General features: G+C 45.8%; 1 protein-coding gene across 3 annotated transcripts in view; it reads left to right on the top strand.

Moving 5' to 3' along the window:
- The window catches only part of Ankrd44 (ankyrin repeat domain 44), a 220,552-nt gene that overhangs the window by 179,584 nt on the left and 20,889 nt on the right, over positions 1-20,079 (top strand). For all 3 annotated transcript variants that reach the window (XM_038315493.1, XM_038315491.1, XM_038315492.2), the window contains exon 17: positions 14,012-14,083. In XM_038315493.1, coding sequence (XP_038171421.1) covers positions 14,012-14,083 — 72 coding nt within the window. The remainder of the gene's footprint in view (positions 1-14,011; positions 14,084-20,079) is intronic.

Raw genomic sequence — 20,079 nt, 5'->3', positions numbered from 1 at the left:
GCGTGCGTACTGCCCTGGCATCACGTGCGGAGCAAAGGATATGGTGATTAGTATGTACAGGGACCAAGGACAGTGCCAGAGGGCACTTCAAGAGGAAGGGTTTTGTTTTATTTGGTTTACTTTTGAATAAAAGCTCTGTTACCCAGAGTGCTCCGATGGCTTCTGGTTAATATGGCATGACTCTTGGTCTTTGAGGGTTACTTGAACGACTCAAGACCAGTGTAAGACCAGAGCTGATGGAGATCTATTGATCCAAATCCTCGTTTCCTCAAGTTAGTGTGGCTTTGAACTCTCTCTTCCCTTATTCTCCAAGCATTGGCTTTCGTAGCATATATTCTGAAGGGCTCTACAAGTATTGCTTCAACCAGAAAGTCACCAGATTACCATTTTTGAAGAACCTGGCTGTTTGTTAGTGTCTGGACCTGAATGGTTGCTAGTTTCTCCCCTGACCATGGAGCTGTCTAATCTTTGATCTGTGTTGCGCTCAGTTATTGGAGGTTTGCTAGTGTTGTAGCAAGACCCTTCCATTTTTCCATGACCATGAGATTTAGGCATGACGTGTGTGTGTTATTTCATATTTTAAGGGAAATAGTTGTATTTCACCTAAACCAGCGTCCGCTACAACTGATTGTACATGTTGTATTTAAATTAGACATTGAACTTAAACGCAACTCTACGTCGGGTCCTTTTCCAGGTTTGAGCCTGTGTTCCCAGGGTCCTACGTGTGACCTGGAATCTCTTCTCTTCCTGGTGCCTATTGCCCTTCTCTTTAACTGTGCTCATGATGGCATGTACTCCTTGGTGGGAAACAGACCACTTGGTTCTTGAGCAATGTGTTAGCCTCTTCTGCAGCACTGCATCGTTTAGCTAGGTATATAATACTGGCTAAGATTTAGAGTTTATTAATGTCTGTGGTTATTTGTCTGTTTTCGGCATACACCGTCATCCTAATATTTAGAAGACAGCCATAGAGGTGAGGCTGGATTATAAGTGGAGAATGGACTAGAACCTGTGAGCTATAAATAATTGCCCTGCTGTGGACTGTTTTCTCACTATAAAAATATCATGTGCCTAGTTATGGAATTTTGGAAGACTTCACATAAAAAATATATATGATATTGAAATCTGTGATTTTCCCACCCAGAGAGGGACAGCTTCTATATTTTGGTTTGTGTTCTTCCCTCTGTATATATACACGTGTGTGGGTGGTGTGTTAAAATACACATTAATTATCTCAAAGCGAAAGAAGAACTCATTTTATTTTTTTTTTTAAAAAGAGACTAGCTCAGATGATTAAGAGTGAAGGGAGTCAGGCATCCATTTAATTTAAACTTCAGCCGAAGAAATATTTTGTTCAGAACTTGGCTAAAAGAGACAGCGCGGGGGCCGTCTGGTTTTAATTCTCCGCTTTACAGACTTGGTCCAAGAAACTCACCTCTCCCTGGTCTCCCATCCTCATCCTGTTTGGCAGACCCGGACGCACCCTGGCACGGTCACCAAAACAAATGAATGCTTCTTAAGTCTGCTCGTAATTAGTCCCCCCCTCTCCCCGCCCCCCTCCCTCCCAGCCAGAGTCTTCTGCAGCAGCCTTGGAAGCCTGCCTGATTTTCTCTGAGATAAACGATGAGATGCACGGGGCTGATGAAGCTGTTCCTCTGAGCATCTGCCAGCCACCCAGCATCTGTAACGAGGGGGGAGATGATTAAAAATGTGAGCTGGCTGCAGGTTTCCTCAGGTGTCACAACGGGCCGTGGTGTTTATTACTTCCCTCCGCCCCTCAGCCAAATGCATTCCCCCCCCCCCCCCCAGGAAGAGGCGCCTTCAAGGCAATCAAAAAGGCTGAACCTGAAGTCACCAGTATGGTCTGGTTAGCATCTGTTGTCTGTCTCACTCTCGTGCCATCCAAATTCCCGAGCAGATGAGCTAAATGTGAAGGGTGGGTTTCTCCCACCCTGTTGGTGATGCTTTCCCGTGGAAACGATTCCGTCTACCAGTGAGTCCAGACTTATGAATTCCTTCGTGAGGATACATTGGGACACTTCCATCACGGGGCTTCCCTAGGCGGTTTGCCTGAGACGGAACCCTGACTCAGATTGCTATTCTGTGGGTGGTAATCTTCTCTGAAAGGCCCAAGGGAACAAGGTCTACTTTTACTTCTTCCCTTCCCTCACGGAGGGCTGCCCAGCCTTTGAGCTCTTGCTATCTTGAAAGGGAAAACTCATGAAGCCTAGTGTGTTGGGGGTGCTGCCTTCTGCATCCCAGGATGCTTATTAATCTCCCGGGGCCTCTGCTTGCTGGACATCAATAACAACCCTACTCCTTCAACTTCCTTCAGTCAAAAATATTGCAATACATGCCAGAGGTTTCTGGGGGGTGGGGGATGGGGATGGGTAGGGTGGGAGAGTAGGGAGTACTTCCCTGTTTGAGAATCTTTGTTCTGGAGAACAATATCCACAGGGCAGTAGTAACAGTAAAACAAGCAGATCTCTAGTGACAATATATAGTTGGAAACTCAGTTAGAGCTATTCATTCATCTCTCATATAATTCAGAAGGCTCATATGGAGAACAGTTGATGGAATACTTCCGGATTTAATTGGTACCCCCTGTCGGTTGGATGTGAGAGAGGCTTATGGCTTCGAGATGGGCAAGCCCAGGAGGCACAGGAACATTTCCCAGTGGAAAAGTGTCAATCCTGGCGGCTCAGCTCTGCGTCTGGTAGATGATAGAGTTCAAGGATAAACACCATTCCCTCTGTAGGTAAGATCTTTAAAAAAAAAAAAAAAAAAAGAAAACCAAAAATAAAAACAAACAAACAAAAAACCCTCGGCATCTAACCAGCAGAAAGGAGCTGCAGTATAATCTAATTAAAGTAATTAACGTGGGAGGGCGTTTCATCGCAGCAAAAGATATGGTGAATTCAGAGCATGGGAAAAGTAGGAAGCTTTTGGTGTTGGTGTCAGGTATCCTGGTCAGGAAGCCACAGTGTAGGTGGGAAGGAAAGGTGGGTGATCTCTTAGGGTCCGTGGGAGATGGTCCCAGGAACACACCTAGAAAGCAAGAGATGTGCAAGTCTCTATAAAATAGCCCTGTGTGTGCGTGTGACCTGCAAGTCCTCTCTGGAGTATTGATAATACCCGATATGATGTAAGTGCTTCAAGATAATTACGTCACACTACTCAGGGATGCCAACAAAGATGTGTGAGCACTGTGGGTCTTGTCATTTCTAGCCGGCTGTTCCTTGAGTTTGTGGAGTTTGCAGAGCCCACAGGTGGGAAGGCCCGCTTGTAAGTGTTAAGATAGAAAAGGCGACCCAGGGTTATTTTTATGTATTTCCTTAAAAAAATCACTTTTGTGCTCAAGTTCTTCAGGGTGAGATGCAGGAAAGTTGAGCTTCTGTTTGCTCAACCATGCAGCTGTCTGTCTCGGCGTCTAGTTATGTAGGGAGGGAGAAGAAAGGACTAAAAAGAAAACAATTGGATGTCTGAAAACAATATAAAATTAAATACTTTTTATAATTTTCAAGAAATCCATGTAAATATTTATTCGTAGAGCTGAAAGTAATGGTCATAACTGAAGTTCTTGAAAGACTAGCCGAAAGGGAGATGGTTTGGTGGGTGAAGGCACTTGTGGCCAAGACAAATGACCTGAGTTTAATCCCTGGGTCTCACTTGGCACTCCCACTTGGCACAGAGGGGAGCAGCACCACCAGCAGGCAAGCTTGTTTGTACACACACTTGTATACCCACACCTACACACACACATACATTATAATTTCTGTATATTTAAAATAAGATTTCCACAAAGAATCTGCGGGTGTGTAGGACTGTCTTTCCCTTTCAGGGTGGCTGCCCCTTCTTAAAACAGTTCCTTTTGCCATAGGACATTTGCTATGGAGAAGTCACCAGGTCCTTAGATCCCTCCTGTCCCAGTATCAGGGACTCTGTAGGAAAGGCAGCCAGTCCTCCAATAAAGAGAAATGCTCAGTAGCTCTGTCATTAAAACCACTGCAGCACTCCAAGAGAAATCCTATCTCCATTAATTTATAGTGTGGTTCTTGGTAAAACTCTTCAATTCCTAAGCCAGTAATTCTTGGCCCAGTCTGCTCATATTCTGAGAGCTGCTAGGGCACAATTCTAACATCCTGGTAGGTAGATGCTGTGGTGCCTTGTGTCCAGTAATATTTATGAAACATTGCCTTTGGTGGCAATTTTAGAATAGCAATTCTAATAACTTTATGTTTCAAGAAATGTTAATAGCCTCACGAAGTCACTTATTAAGAGATAGCTCTGAGAGAAAATTAAAGACTAATGTTTCTGTGTGCGCATGTGTGTGTAATGGGTGCACATGTTGCGTGTGTTTTGTGTGCACAAAGAGGTCAGAGGACAGCCTTGGTTCTCCTTCCTCAGACGTTGCCCACCTGTTTGGAGACCGGGTCTCACTGGACTGGAGTTCACCGGATAGTCTAGGCTAGCCAACAGTTGAGCCCGAGGGACGCTCCTGTCCCCCTCCATGTCCCCATCATGGAGATAACAAGCCCACAGCACCAGCCTAGAGTTTTTCACATGGGTTTTGGAGATTGGACGCAGGTTCGTGCTCACAAAGCAGGTGCTTTATTAACCGAACCATCTCCTGAGTCCCAAGGCTAGATTTTTTTTTTTTAAATTCTTTTCTTTCTCCCAAGTTGAAATTGACTTTTGTTAATTTAGCGGGAAAGATGAGGTTTCATTATAGCTTAAATGTGACTCAACTCATAGTTTAAGAATGAGCACCGTGGGGCTGGAGAGATGGCTCAGAGGTTAAGAGCATTGCCTGCTCTTCCAAAGGTCCTGAGTTCAATTCCCAGCAACCACATGGTGGCTCACAACCATCTGTAATGGGGTCTGGTGCCCTCTTCTGGCCTTCAGGCATACACACAGACAGAATATTGTATACATAATAAATAAATAATAAATAAATAAATAAATAAAAAGAATGAGCACCGTTAAAATTGGAAAAGTGGTATAAAAATAAGATTAGTCTTCGAAAGCGTGTTTGTTTCTGGGAAGAGAGTAGGGAGGCATGGGCAGTATTCCACCCCAGCATGAAAGAAGAGCTGGGAAGTCCTCAGAGCTCTTTCCAAAGGGGAGTTCCTTTCTCTTTGAGGTTCAATACCAGCTTCCTTGGAGAGCCGGCTTCTTTGATGAGACTCAAAAAACAAACTTGGAGGCTGAGTGAATAGCATCAAGATGATGGTCCGAGACTCAGCAAACGGAGCTGCAGGCGCCACACCCCAAGCTGTGGTAAACTCGAACATAACTCGAAAGATTCTCTTTGCCATTTATAAATCAAAAGCCTCGATTGATGTTCTGCTTCTTGCAGTTCATCATCAGGAGACCAAATGAATATTCATATAGATCCAGCAGTATAAACTTGCATAGCGACAAGAACAGCTCTGGGGGAGGACTCAGCACTGGGGGACAAAGGTCGTTGTTGATACAATGTTGCACCGACTTAACTGAGATTGATACAATGTTGCACCGACCTCCTGAGAGTTTGTAGTCACTAAAAGAACATTGAAAAAGAACATCTGGCCGGCGGTGGTGGCCTACGCCTTTAATCCCAGCACTCCGGAGGCAGAGGCAGGCGGATCTCTGAGTTCGAGGCCAGCCTGGTCTACAAGAGCTAGCTCCAGGACAGGCTCTAAGCTGCAGAGAAATCCTGTCTTGAAAAACCAAAAAAAAAAAGAAAAAAAGAAAAAGACCATCTAACACACACAAAATATTTACTGGATATTAAAGACAGAATAAAATTGAAGTGATTATTGTTTACCCGTGTTTATGAGCTATTGCATTAGTAGGTATCCGTTAAAATACTAATTGATTTCTCATGCTATTATGTGTCAAAGGCCAGTGAAGGACTTGGGCATGTAGCTCTGTGAAAGGGCTTACCTAGGGTGGAGAAGGCTCTGGATTTTATGCTCGGCAACACATCTTCTTCCAAAAATGAATAAAATTGTAAAAAAAAAAAAAGCCCAATGAAAAAGCATGTTTGTAAAGGTGTAAAAATGTATTTTTGAGGACAACGGAGCCCATCAAAGTGACCGAGGATGTTGAGGAGAGCAAACTCCCAAACCTGAGCTTAAACAGGAACACAGACAGAGCTCCAGACCCTTCCCACCCCTTTCCTGAGCTGAGGGCGCTTGCAGGGAGCCGAGAACGAGGGGGAAAAGAAACAAGACGCTCTCGGGTGGACTGGGTCCGACTTCGAGAAGGAAGGATTCACATCTCCACGATCAAGGCTGGTTGTGTTAGAGATGAAGCGACTCAGCGGGTTAGAGCCTGACTGTGGAACGGCCCTGCACCCCCCTACTGCAATCGAGTAGGGGATCGCGAAGACGGAACCACCCCAGAGAACGCTTCCTAAGGCGGTGCATACAGCCTGCTCCCTTCCTGTGGCCTCAGTGCCAAGAAAGTCGGAGAGAAGAAGTGGGAGAGAGAGAGAGAGGATGGGCAGGAGCGGGAGGGAGGATAAAGTTAGGGCCCCAGGTGTGCAGCTGTGGATTCTTTCGGAATTTTAATAAGCTCCATCGTTAATGTTTAATGTTAATCGCTTTGAGTTCATCTTTCCAACCCAGCCCCCTCCGTAAGCACCAACTTAGGGACTCTTCTCAAAGCTCTTTAGCGTGCATAAATGCTGAAATTAAGCCACACTTGACTTTTGTTGCATAGACATGGGATTTCCTTTTTATGGCATCTATGCCTTGGTGCGGAATCTGGCTGTCGCCAGTTCTAGGCTGATGCGCGACTCTGCCCCCTGAGAGCCAAGTTGATATTGCCGGGCAGTAATGGATGCTGGGCGATGGTGGCGCACACCTTTAATTCCCGCACTCAGAAGGCAGAGGCAGGCAGATTTCTGTGAGTTCGAGGCTAGCCTGATCTACAAGAGCTAGTTCCAGGACAGGCTCTCAAGCTACAGAGAAACCCTGTCTCAAAAAAACCAAAAAAAAAAAAAAAGAAAGAAAAAAAAGAAAAGAAAAAGAAAAAAGAAAAAAAATTCTGTGAAACAAAATTTCTTCTTATAATAACAGAGACTGTTCCCATGTATTTTAAGATTTACTTTTGTTTTTAATTCTGTGTATTTATTTATTTGTTTATTCACTCATTCATTCACTCATTCATTCATTGTGTATGGCTATTTTGCCTGAATGCAGTGCCTGTAGAGGCCTCAGAGGGCGTTGGTTCCCTAGAACAGGAATTACAGACAGTTGTTACTTACCTTATAGGACCTGGGAGTTGAACCTCCCGCTCTCTGGAAGAGCAGCCAGTGCTCTTAACCTCTGGGTCATCTCTCCAGCTCTCTGCTCCTGATTTTCTTTGAGATGGGCTCTCAGTTTATAGCTCTGGTTGGCCTGTAACTCCCTACATAGACTGGACTGGCCTTTAACTCAGAGATCTGCCTGCCTGCCTCTGCTTCCCCAGTGCTGGGATTAAACCATGCCCTGCGTTTGTATGCATTTATATCCGTTGCTGTTTTATTACTTGACAACTAAAATTCCAAGAAGGAAAATATTCTACGAATCATGATTCTTTTTCCTTTTAAGATATGCCTTCTTCTGTTTAACCTTCCGGTTCAAACTGAACATGTATTAGAGTAACTAACTTTGGCACTGGGTTTTGTAAATAGGCCTTTTTTTAAAAAAAAAAAATCTAACTGCCCACTGTCTGCTTCATGAATTTGTTTTTGGAAGTAAAAGCTAGGCACGGTGGCTTACTCTACAGTCCCAACACTGGGAAGGCCGAGACAGGAGAATCATAGCGAGTTCCAGACCAGTCAGGGCTATGTAGAGGAGACCCTGTCTTAAAGCAGACAGAGAGACAAATAAATAAATAAAAAGTTTCTTTCAAGTCATTGGTTTGTGCCTAACCAATCCATACATGGACCTAGCGCCCATGGTAAGATGAGGATCCTCAGAGGGGAAACTGGGGTGCAGCTGTGACGGCTCAGCTCTTCCTCCACAGCAGGGACAGTGACCCCATCTCTACCACCCCAGACTGGCAGTGGTGAAGCCTGTTTCCCCCGTGGAATTTGGGATTTTTCAGCTGCATACCGTTAGAGTCTACATTTTTGAAAATTAGCCAAACTGTCTAAATTCACTTTTTTTTTTTTACAACTAATATATTAAGGTTTTTAAAAGAGGATCCTTTGGGAACAGCCCTGTCCAGACCCCAGTGAACTCCCTCTGACAGCTGATTATCAGAAGGGTCCCAAGTATGTCAATTGCTGCTATAGGCTCTTTGAATGACACAGGGTCACACAGCATGGCAGTTCTGCTTTTGTTTCTGGATAAGGACGAGGTACTAAGGTACTTTTTTTGGATACACGTATGTCCAAAAAAAGTTAGCTTCAGCCCGTACTTTGGCCTCCATTAAACTACTCACGGAAGCTACTGGCCAACATGGTGAGGTTCTGTAGCGTGAAAACCGTGAAAACCGTGAGAATACTTACGATTCGCTTTGCTAAATTAAATACACCCCCTTTCACAGCTTCTCAACAAAGAGCTAATTAACGGGCAGAAACAAAAGAAAACGACAGATGGGAAAGGAGGCAAAGGCATACCCAAATGGGTGAATGGGTGTGTGCATCCTGTTAGGGGAGAGACCCTCCGCGTATCCCAGGGTCCCTGTTCACTGTGGTGTGATATGTCAGGGACACTTAAGATATTTCATTCTTAGCCGGGCGGTGGTGGCGCACGCCTTTAATCCCAGCACTCGGGAGGCAGAGGCAGGCGGATCTCTGAGTTCGAGGCCAGCCTGGTCTACAAGAGCTAGTTCCAGGACAGGCTCTAGAAACTACAGGGAAACCCTGTCTCGAAAAACAAAACAAAAAAAAAGATATTTCATTCTTGCCAGCAGCTGAGTACAATCATGGTGGTTTGAATAAGAATGCCCCCCACCCACCCCAAGGCTTATTTTTTTTGAATCCTTACCCACCAGGGAGTGGCCACCAGGGAGTGGCACTACTTGAGAAGGATTAGAAGGATCAGGAGGTGTGGCTTCCTTAGAGTAGGCGTGGGCTTTGTTGGAGGAAATGTGTCACTAAGGGGTGGCTTTGAGGTGTCAAAAACCCAAGCCAGACTCAAGCTGTCTCCAGGCAGACCAGGGTGTAGCTCTCTCTGCTACTTTCCTAACACCATGCCTGTCTGCCAGCTGCCATGTTCTCTGCTGTGTTGATAATGGACCAAGCCTCTGAAACAGTAAGCCAAGCCCCGGTTAAATGCTTTCTGTTAGAAGAGTTTCCTTGGTCATGGGATCTTTTCACAACAACAGAAGAGTGACCAAAACAACAACTTCCAAAGGCCCAGGTACCTGAAAGTACCCAGCAGAGACCTGGTTCTACAACTTATCACATTCACACATTATCCAGACTCTTCCTGGATGTGTGGTCTCCTATCGTATAATTGTACGGAAGTTGGTGATCAGAGGCAGGGTTTGTATCTTCCCCCTGGAGACTACAAACGTTTACCTATGAGGGCAGGTTTTAGTTTGGGTGTTTTTGGTAAGAAAGAGGGGGTGGAGAGTGAATGGAAAGGAACAGGAATTGAGGGAGTCTTGTAAACGGTGCTCTGCTCTGGAAGAAAGGAGGGTTGGTAGCAAGACAAAGGACACAAGGGAAGGACTCAGACTGTGTCGATGGAGATTTTTCTCTGTCCGGTGGTTCCTGCTGGACCAGTTTCTCTCAGCTCACTGGGTCTCCAGCCACTTATGAAATAACCACTCTGAGGCTTATTGTCAGCTAGGTAGTTGAAAGAATGAGTACAATGTAAAACTTGCCCAAGGACCATTTGAGAAACAGAGCAGTTAATGAAGCAATAGAATAGCGAATGTTGGGCTACACACCAGACCCGTTCATGTCTCAAAGGACAGCAGGAGCTAAGCCCTGGATTGTCTTTCCTACCTGTCCGAGGTAATTTGTATCTCTGCTGGAAACAAACCTACGGGTTAATTTGTAACTTTTCAGAGAATCAGCCTTTGATTAGCATCAGGCTATCAAATGAATGTCTGAATGGGCCTGTCAATGCTTGTGAAAAGATCTGAAAATTTCCGCATTGTCTTATGCACAGGTTTAGACATCTGGGGCATTTGGCAGTGGTGAGTGCACAGGTAACCCTGGGGTAGAGCTCTGGTGTTCGTCTGAACAGCGGGGCATCTATCAGTTGCTTCTTGATAGCCACCAGAACCTCTGTGGCTTTGAATCCTACAATCTAGTTATCTGTGTATGTTGGCTAATTAGCACCGACTTCTGTTATCCCTCTTCTAGCCATACACAGCCACACACACAGACACACACACACACACACACCACCACCACCACCACCACCACCGCCACCACCATGCATGTAACACAAGAATACAAAGAGAAAAGAATTTAAAAAAACATCACATGTCTTCTCCATGGGATAGAATACAGTAGACTGAACTTACTATTGACAGAGAAAGGTGGCCTTATCTTTGAAATGCTCTCAGAATTTAAGAGGCGAATAGACATGGTTTGCATTAGTTCCCGTTCATGAGGATGTCCTCAGTGGGTCTGATGGGTTTGCTAAAGATGCTTTTGCTACGGCAATAACCCAGGCACTCCCTCACTTTGTATCAGACTGGTGTTTCTAGAACTTACTGTGACGGTGGTCCATGGTGTGGATAGTTGGCTTTCCTCTTGAATCTGAAATGCAGAATGTACTCTCCGGTCGTTAGGATTCCTGGTCAGCTTTATAGGAGATGGAATTGTGGAGGGGACACACTTCCGCAGGTGTGTGGAAAAAGTGCCCAGAGAGGTTTAGCTAGCTTGAGAAGCTTAGGGTTGGGTCCCAGGCTCCTTAAAAAGAAGACAATAGAATGCTAGCTTTTGTCTCCCTGCTTCCCGACTGCTTGATGCAACATGACCAGGATTCCCCATGCTCTTGCTACTGTGTCTGTCCACCGTGATGGACAGTATCCCTTCATCAACTGTTGGTATCCCTTCATCAACTGCTGGCCAAAGCAAACTCTTCCTCTTAGACGTCCCCTTTGTCTGAACCCCAGCAGAAGTGACAAGCGCAGCTTGATTGACAATGGTATTGGCTCATGCTACATTACAAAATATACTAGTCAATCAGACAGTCAATCCTTAAACTTTTTACTGGATATAATGTAGCTATAGCTAAAAAAGCTTCAGAAATCACCCAGTTTATCCATCTAAGTTTCAAATAGAAATGTCTGTTACTTATTATATAAGAGAAATATTTATTCCTTGTGGGAGTTTCGAATATGTGAGAAAGTAGGAACAGGAAATAAACATGCCTGTAATTGAGCCCCCGTCCTCAACATTGTTAGTTAGCCTTTTGGTAGATTTCCTTCACATTTTTCCATATTTTTAAAACATCTACAATGACATGGACTATACAGTGTTTATACTTATTCCCCCCATAAAATATTATGACAGTCTTTTTTCAATGATACCAAAAACTCTTGATCAACATGTAAATGAATAAACCCTCTTCAGTTATCAGAGGGCTACGATTAAGCCATGGTTCTCTGATTTAGTTTATATCATCAGTACTGAATAGATTTAAGCGTATGCCTTTCTTAGGATGCAGGCTCTGAAGTGGGTTTACTGCGCCCTTACGGAGCAGGACAGTTTTGAGCACCACGCAGTTTGTGTCTCGCCTTGGCTTTTACCTTCCCTGTGGTTTTCATTAGCTTCTCGTTACACATTCTACAGGCTCTTGCGCCTTTTAATTGACAAGGAATTCAACAGGAACTGGATACACGCTGGAGGGAGGAGATAAGCAGAGTCATCAAAATCAGCTCCCAGGAAGAAATGGAAACTGAGTCTACGCCTCCAGGTCCACCCTCCTTAGTGTGTGTTATCGCCTCTTAACGTGGCTTAGCTCTTGACTGGCCCACGTGAGGAGAGTTAGTGGTTCTTTATTTGTGGAATTGGGGTAAGGCGGAGGGAGATAAGACATAACTGAGAGCACATTAGGCTCACGCCTTTCCAGAATCATAATCACAAATTTCTGCGAGCAATCGCGAGTGACTGCCTCAAGCGACACAGCTCGTTCTGCTGACCCTGAAGGCGTGTGAGCAGAATCCTGACAGTCACGGCTGCTCTTGACGTGGTGGCCTGGGGAAGTCATTGGTTTGGGGCTGGGATGAGCGTCTGTGGTTCTGCGGAGTGGACAGACACCCACAGATATCATCATGGCCTGGCTAGACATGCCAATGCTGATATTGGAAAGTCTCTGGAATCTCCTGAAACCTAGCTAGGTCCCTGGGATCATTTAAAAGAAAGGTGGTAGTGGTATAATGAGGGTGGTCCAAGACTTCAGCTGACTCAGTGTCTTTCATGGATGGATCTGTTCTACACACACACACCACACACACATGCACACACACACTACATACACACACAGCACATGCCACAAACCACACACACACACATATACCACACATACACACACACCACACCACAAACCACACAAACACACATGCACACACACACACCATACCACACACACCGTACATGCCACAAACCACATGCACACACCACACCACAAACCACACACACACATACACCACACATACACACACACACGCACACACACACGCAGACACAACTATCCGAGCAGCTAAAGCATGTTCCTGGGATTGCCTGAGCAGCATTCATTCCTAAACATGAACACGTGGCATGTGATTAGAATTTCTAATGGAGGGCCAGGTTTCCGGGACCCTTGTCCTGCTTCTAACCCTTCACAGACTTGAGAGGTCTTTACTACCAAAGGATCAAGAAATCCATCTCCAAATGTCTCCTTGTCTTGACCCCTGCGGACATGTCTGATGGTCCCCCTATTTGTGGACACTGGTAAGGTGGCAGAGTCTAGCCAGAAACAAGCGGAGCAGGAGGTACCACAGAGACCCACCAGCTAGACCTGCCTCTTTTACAGTATGGACCACACTTCCTGTTTTCTTAGATAGAACATTTTAAAACTAGTTTAGCTAATCCCGAGGCCCTTGGGACACTTAAAAACTTCACTGTCCTGTTTTCAAATAGACAGATAATTTATACTATTTATAAAGCTTGGGTTTCCAGCTCTAGTGCAATGTTTATGTGCGCCTCCTGAAATCCAGTGAGCTTGCTGGTTCACTAAACCTACCAGTCAGTCAGCTTGCCCCCGAGTTCGTATGTGTTCTTCGTTATCACAGATGCGCTTTGTAAAATAGGTTCAAACTCTGCTCGTTCCATTTGCTGCCTTTGTTTCTAAGACATTAAGATGCTCTTTAGTGATCCTCCTTAAGGCCTCCGGGTTCGGAAAACAGTGTCCTAGAAATCGCGTAAGCTCAAATACAGCGATCATCCGAGGCTGAAGAAAATGCTGGCAGAATGATCAAACTATGTGTGCAGAAAAAAATCTTACTCCAACATAAACATCGTGGGAGCGCAACTAACCGTGTCTGTTCACACAGCATACTGATTGTCTTCTTACCTTGGTCGCCGCGTTTGTAAAAGTGGGGGAAACGGTTCTGCGTTCCTCTGGCTACAGGTTCATTCTAGGACAGGCTTGGAGCTGGTAGACCCTGTCAATTCCAGGAAGTCTTGCAGGGGATGATGCTGCAAAAACAATGAGCAGGATGTTTATGGGCCCCATCGGGCAGCAAAGACGCCTTTGATTTCAGCCGCGTTAGAGAGATGGGTTTTTAATCAGTACTTTGAAGCTAAAATTAAACTCGTTCTCATTATTTCAGCACATCCTAGGTTGTGTGAGTTCCAGGTTCTAGTCTCATACTAATGAGGAAGGAACAAGCACAAAATATCTCACACTTCGAATGTAGCTATCAATAATGTGTTGCCTATGAATTTAAAATGGCGTGTTTTGAACTGTTAATTTCTACACTTGTTATTTATTTAATCTACCAAATCATAACATCTTGTCCCGTATGTATTGACTATGGACAGGCATTTTATGTATCTATTTATTTATTTTTTTCTCCACAGCTTTTGGAAAGAACCGCCACTGGTTTTGAAGAATCGGATTGCGCTGCTCCCAAGAGTCCACTCCACTTAGCGGTAAGCAAACTGCCGTGGGCAGTGTTTCCCGTTTGTCTCACAAAGAACAAGCCCCAAACCTTAGCCTCTGCTCTTGAGACGTCGCCCAGAAGGGCCGTGATCAGTGCTAATGAGAATAACAGAGACTTGAAGCATGGGCTACCGAGAGGGACGGCTTCACCTAGGCCTGGCTTCCCCACAGTTACCTGCATTATCCACGGTGTCCTCGTCTGTAGAATGGGGACAAAAAAAGAAAAGATGAAGCTTGCGTAAAGTCAGTACCACCAAAGGTGTAATAAATGATCGCTGTCAACTTTAATCATTTTTTTTTTACAGAGGAAACATTTCAGCTGAAAAACTCTGATTATGGAGAGTAATATTGCAAATGTTAGACCTATGAATAATCAAATATCACATTTTCAAATGTCACGATTAAAATCTGTGCAGGGTTTTAAACAGAACTATTGGAGAATAGAAGGAGCAGGTTGAGAACAGCAGCCAGGCCATTCATTCCTCCTGATTTGCTGTTGGGCCTCAGAGGAGGTTCCCTGCTCGGTTTGCACGCTGGGGAGATGTGGGAGAGGCAGAGATCTCAGGAGCAGAGCTTCCTCCCACCTCCTGGCATCAAAGGGGAGAGCATTGAACCCCCCCCCAAACTCTTTCCAGAGGTCCTACCATTCCCGTAATTCTGCCCCGGATGGCATCGGGTTCACCCTTAGTGACTGGCAGCCGTTTGAAAGAGCCCTGCTGCCTGGCAGTCACACCCAGCCACAGCCAGCTCGCCCGGCCACAGTGCTGCTGACTGGTCACTAGGCCGTGGTCTGGTCATGGAGGCCGAGATGGTACTTAGATGTACCTTTGTTTGTAAACACATGGGACAGGATTCTAGGAGAATTGGAAGGGGCCAGGTCTGCCTTTAACTGGTACATTTTGCCTATCCGATGCACAGATACTTCTTCAGAGTTATTGTGGTGAGTGTTTAGAGAGAGTGTTTTGTTAATTGATACAGGGGGGCATTCCTGCAAGGTGAGAGGAGATGAGGCCACGACACAAGGACTGGGAGTGTCCAGGGCCAGTCACCCTGTGAGAAGCCCACCCTCCACTGCCTGCATCTCCACATACTTGGCCAGCACACTCAGAGCCTCTAATACACCCACTAACACATCCACCGCCCACAGAAACCTTTACACGCGTGCACATACATTTTGAATGCTGTTTAATGAGCCATCCCTCTCTGTTCCCGGAGGTAGACTGAGATGGAGAAGGTGGGCAGGCGGTGGGTACATTCACATGCTCAAAGCTTCACAGCGGTTGGCTCTAAGAGCGGGCTGTCCTTTAAAATCCCTGCCAGCTGTCAGCTGAACCTGAGCAAGGGCCCCAGAGCGGAGCATGCGCAGATGATTTAGCGAGGCCGCGTGGGTTTGTAGAGCAGAGTCCTCCTGCCCCGTGACCATGGTGCTGACCTGATAGCTGAGAAGAGAGTTCCAGGTTCCCAAAAGTTCTGTCGTCTCATTTTGTTCCCCCCCCCCAAAGTATTTGCTTTGGGCTTCCCGTGTGCAAGGCGCGTTTGCCGAGCTCACTGGGTCTCCACTCCGATAGGAAAGGCCGGGGGGGAGGGGGGGGGGCAGGGAAGGTGGGGAGCGGCGAGGCGATCCTAGATGCAGCCCTTTTCCTCGCCCACTCAACTGAACACGTTTTCTCCCGCTGTAAATTTAAGGGAGCCAATCAGTTAAGGCTCGAAGACCCTTTTGAGTTTGTCAGTTTGTTAGTTGTGCGACGTTGGTCAAGTACCCAATGGCTTGTGTCTCAGTTTCCCCAGCCATCAGAAGAAAGGAATATTAGTGCCCCTTCAAGAGCCCCGCGGGAATGGCACGAGCTGATCCCGGTAAAGCAAAGATGCCATCAGAAGAGCACCTGGTGGCATCTGTGTGTCAACAGCCAACTTCATCCTTATCAGCACAAGTCTCTCCTCCGTTCGACACACACTGGCTGTGAATAGCGCCAACCACTTTTCTAGGGGGAGATATTGCCTGGAAAGGACCAAACCTGTAGCCCTGAGGAATTTCTCAAGCTGGGGAGATAGTAGGCAAGCAAAAGCATGTCAGATGGTAATACGTGCCACCGGAGAAAATGGAATGAAATGGGGGGGGGGGGTGCTGGAGCACCGAGGTGGCAGACAGGGTGCTGTTTAGCAGAGCATAGAATGCCACATCCTCACAGTCGGCCTGAGAACCTGTTGCTTTGCTGTCTGACAGAAGGTTCTGGGCTCGAGTGTAAAATCCTGGCATCGGAGAATTCTTGGCATGTCCCCAGGACAGCAGCGTGGTCACCGAGGAGGTGGCAGAGTGGCAAGGGAGAATGGGGAGAACAAGGAGTAAGGGGATGGTCACTACGACATCTCCTACTCCTTTCTTTCACTTGGAAAGTTTAAATTAAGAAATAAGGTTATAGAAATGGGAGACCCCAGCTGTTGAGATTCCCAGGCGAACTTGAGGAGTTCCTGAAATGGGCGGGGTTCCCAAATCCCCTCTTCTCGTTTGCCCACAGTTTCTGTCCTTAAATGAGTCATGATTAAGGCATTTTAATTGCCTAATGAGATGTTTCTTAAAATAGTTTAAATTAATAATTTAGGTAATTTTAAAGTCTGGTACTCCCAGTAACAGCTTAGCAGAGTAAAATCATCCCTAACCTAGAAACTGTTTGCAATGGTTTACCTGGTGGCAAAGGGAAAATCCATTGTCCCCAATTGGGGAGGGGGTCTCCAGTGAGACCACATCCACACATCAACCATGCTCCTGGACAGGACAGGCCCCTTGCTCAGTGGTATATGGGCAGCACAAAATGAACACCAAGAGGTTTTGCTGTTATTGTGGGCTTTTTGTTTCGACATTTTTTTTTGTCTTATTGGTTTTTATTTTTATCTTTTGTTTTATTTCTTTTTTGGTTTTGTTTTGAGAAAGAACAAAAACTGAATTTGTGTGGGTAGGGAGGTGGGAAGGACCTAGGAGGAGTTGTGGGTGGTGGAAAAATATCCTCAAAATATAATGGCTTTTGAGTCATCTGATCGTTTCCACGTGCGTGGCACCCAGAGTCATCCGGGCTGGGTCTGGAGAGCTGTACTCAGCAGGATTCCATCATTGTGTCTTAGCCTGAGCCGCTTTAACTTGAAAACAATGAGTGGATTTTTGTTTTCTTTTCATTGTGAGGCTTAAAAGAGAAGTTGCAGGGGCTGACCTAAGACCCTCTAGGAGGGCCGACCACCTCCTGCCTGTGTGCGGCTCCTCCTTATGAAACCCAAGTGTGCTGGCCATTGTCCTCCGTATAGCTCCATGCATTGTAGGGTTTCCTTGGCTAAATTAAGGGAACAGACATTAAAGTGGTTACTGTTCTCATCATAAAGGAGAAGGGGCCAGATTTGAAAGTGCCATCTGGAACCTGCTGCTGTCTGCTGGACCCATTTCCCCCCAGTATCATTCAGTAAGCTGAACGCAGAACTACCATTTACCGTTAAAGTGGGAGGCCATGGTCTGGAAAGTCAGTTCTCAAATGAGCACCAGATCCACGAGGAGAATGACGTCCGAAAGTCCGATTCACAGCCTGGCGTGGATGTTCCTGTTACTACAAACAGGGTTAAATGCTCCTCAGCTGGCTTAGAAACCACCTATGACCTAGTTGATAACAGCTGAAGTTGGTGCAGGATTTGTGGACGGCATTTGACTATTTTATCTTCTTTGTTGATGTTGGAAATTCCCCAGGATAAGAGGCCAAGGACCATGTGTCTTAACTGTCATATTGAATTGCCATATTCTCTCTCCAAAGCACTCCTGGGTCAGTCTGCCTTACCTTAAACCAGTTTTTCAAGCTGCATACCCTTAGCGTAATGAGGTAACTCTGCCCCTCTGGGTGCTCTTTGGTAAGATGGAGAGAGCAAGAGCATCTGAATCCCAGATTGGTGACGGTGATGTGAGGTGACGTGTCCCACAGAAGTTGCTGAGCTCACACCAAGCAGCTAGCAAGTGGGTGCTTCAGAATTTAGGTTACAAGACAGACTTCCTGTCTTGCTTGGTTATAGCTCTCGACACAGGAAGCTTGTTTTCCTGTCTCTGGAGAGGCTGTAGTATATTGCAAAGGCCCAGGATTCTAGGACTTTGTTCCCAGAGTGTACCTTCATGCTCCACAGCGATGGTCAAGATATTTTACATCTACACAGAGCTTTCTATAGGAGGAATTTAGGTTTTTATTCAATATCTGTTATTCAGCCCCTATTCCATCACAGGCAAACACAAAAGTATTTAGCCTTCAAGTCAGTCAAATGGAATTCCCAAGGGAAAACTACGTGCCTATTACTATTAGACTTCAGAGGCCTGGTTCCTGACTTGGCATCTACGTCAGGCCTTTCTGTGGAAAAGAATGTTGACAGTAAATATGGTGGCCTATGCCTACATATGTGTTGGTGACAATCCCAGCACAGAAGAGGCTGGAGCAGAAGGATTCAGGCTTTGAAGGCAGCCTAAGCTAGGTAACAAGATCCTGTCTCAAAGAGAGGGGCATTTACAGATCATAAACAAGGTGTGGAAGCAGTTGGCATGGTGCCCAGTGCGTAGGAAGTCCTCAGTGAGTCATTGCTATTATCAAAAGCAAAGCCACAAATGCAGGGTCAGTATTTGGTGGCAATAAGCGCTTCGAAGACAAGGAAGTGGGCTGAAGAGTGGAAGGGTCTTTTTCCATATGTGCTGGGAGGCTTACTTCCCTGGTAAGGCATTTGCGTAGATGTACCAGGACGGTCAGGGCAGGTGCCGTGGCCAGAGAAGGAAACTCATGCACTTAACTGTAGAGTGCAGTGTGGGCACTCCAGAGCCCGGACATGCTGAGGATGGTTGCAGGGAAAGGCTGGAGCCCAGGTCTGGTTGGTCATAGCAGGTTTGGGATTTTGCTACCATCAAGAGAAGTTCAAGGCTGAGTTTGCAACAAGGAATGGCCTGGCTTCTGGTTTGACCATAGAAAGGTTCCATCCGGTACTGGTGTCTGTGACAGATCACCAAGGGACAGGGACTGGGGGACACTTTTGCTAAAATTCTGGCCAAACAGTATGGTGAGAGCGTGCAGTGGCCCAGCACCTCAGACGTGTTTCTAGGCTACAGCGTCCTATGAGAGGCGTGGAGGGCTGCCTCCGATTGCACAGCCCCTCTGTGGGCTTGATCGGAGGGGGTGGGGTTCTCAGGTGATTCCTGTTTGAGTTAGTGAAGAAGCACAGTCCTCTGGACTGACCCATTCAGAACGGGGCAGGGCACAGGGGGTGCTCTTTGTCACCGTCTACTACCACACTGCACTACCGTCCCAGGTACTTGTTCAAGGCTGCGATCATGAGAGTCAGGCTGTCATTTGCTGAGATGGCCAGGCTGCAGGCAGAGCAGATTATGGGAAGGAAATCCAGGAACTTAGTGCACAGCACTTAGACATCCAAGAGCAGATACCAAGGGGAGGTCGGACCTGTAGGCTTAGAAATCAAGGGAGAAGTTGGGACAGGGATATAAATAAGAATTCAGTACCATATGATTTATATCACATGTTACATATATAGGATACACTTTTAATATGTACAGCTTATCACAATCCTTAGCAAAGATAATAAAATGAGAAAATTCTATTTTTAATTTATCAGTACTCTTAATTCTGATGGATTCCTTTCAACTTACTTTTTGTTATTGTTATTCCATACTCAGGGCAAAAATTACTTGTTATTTTTTTTTAGAAAGATAAGGTGAACATACACTGAATACCCACTAGTTCTAGAAATAACCACTACTATTGCCCTCTGTGGTATCCTGAATTTTTCTTGTGACAGTAGCAGAACGCATAAATATAAATATGCACACATACATCCTCTTTTTATATAAATGACACCATGCTAGATATATTGCCTGCAGCTTAGTTTCTAAAAAGCCCTTTTTGGATACTGTCATTTTGCCCTCCACAAATGTCACAGCGACCTACCCATGCGTCAGAGTACAAGATTG

This window comes from Arvicola amphibius, chromosome 18 (genome assembly GCF_903992535.2).
Source record: "Arvicola amphibius chromosome 18, mArvAmp1.2, whole genome shotgun sequence".
NCBI classification, from domain to species: domain Eukaryota; kingdom Metazoa; phylum Chordata; class Mammalia; order Rodentia; family Cricetidae; genus Arvicola; species Arvicola amphibius.
Note: the sequence above shows the minus strand (reverse complement) of the source record. Positions and strands in the feature narration are given on the sequence as shown.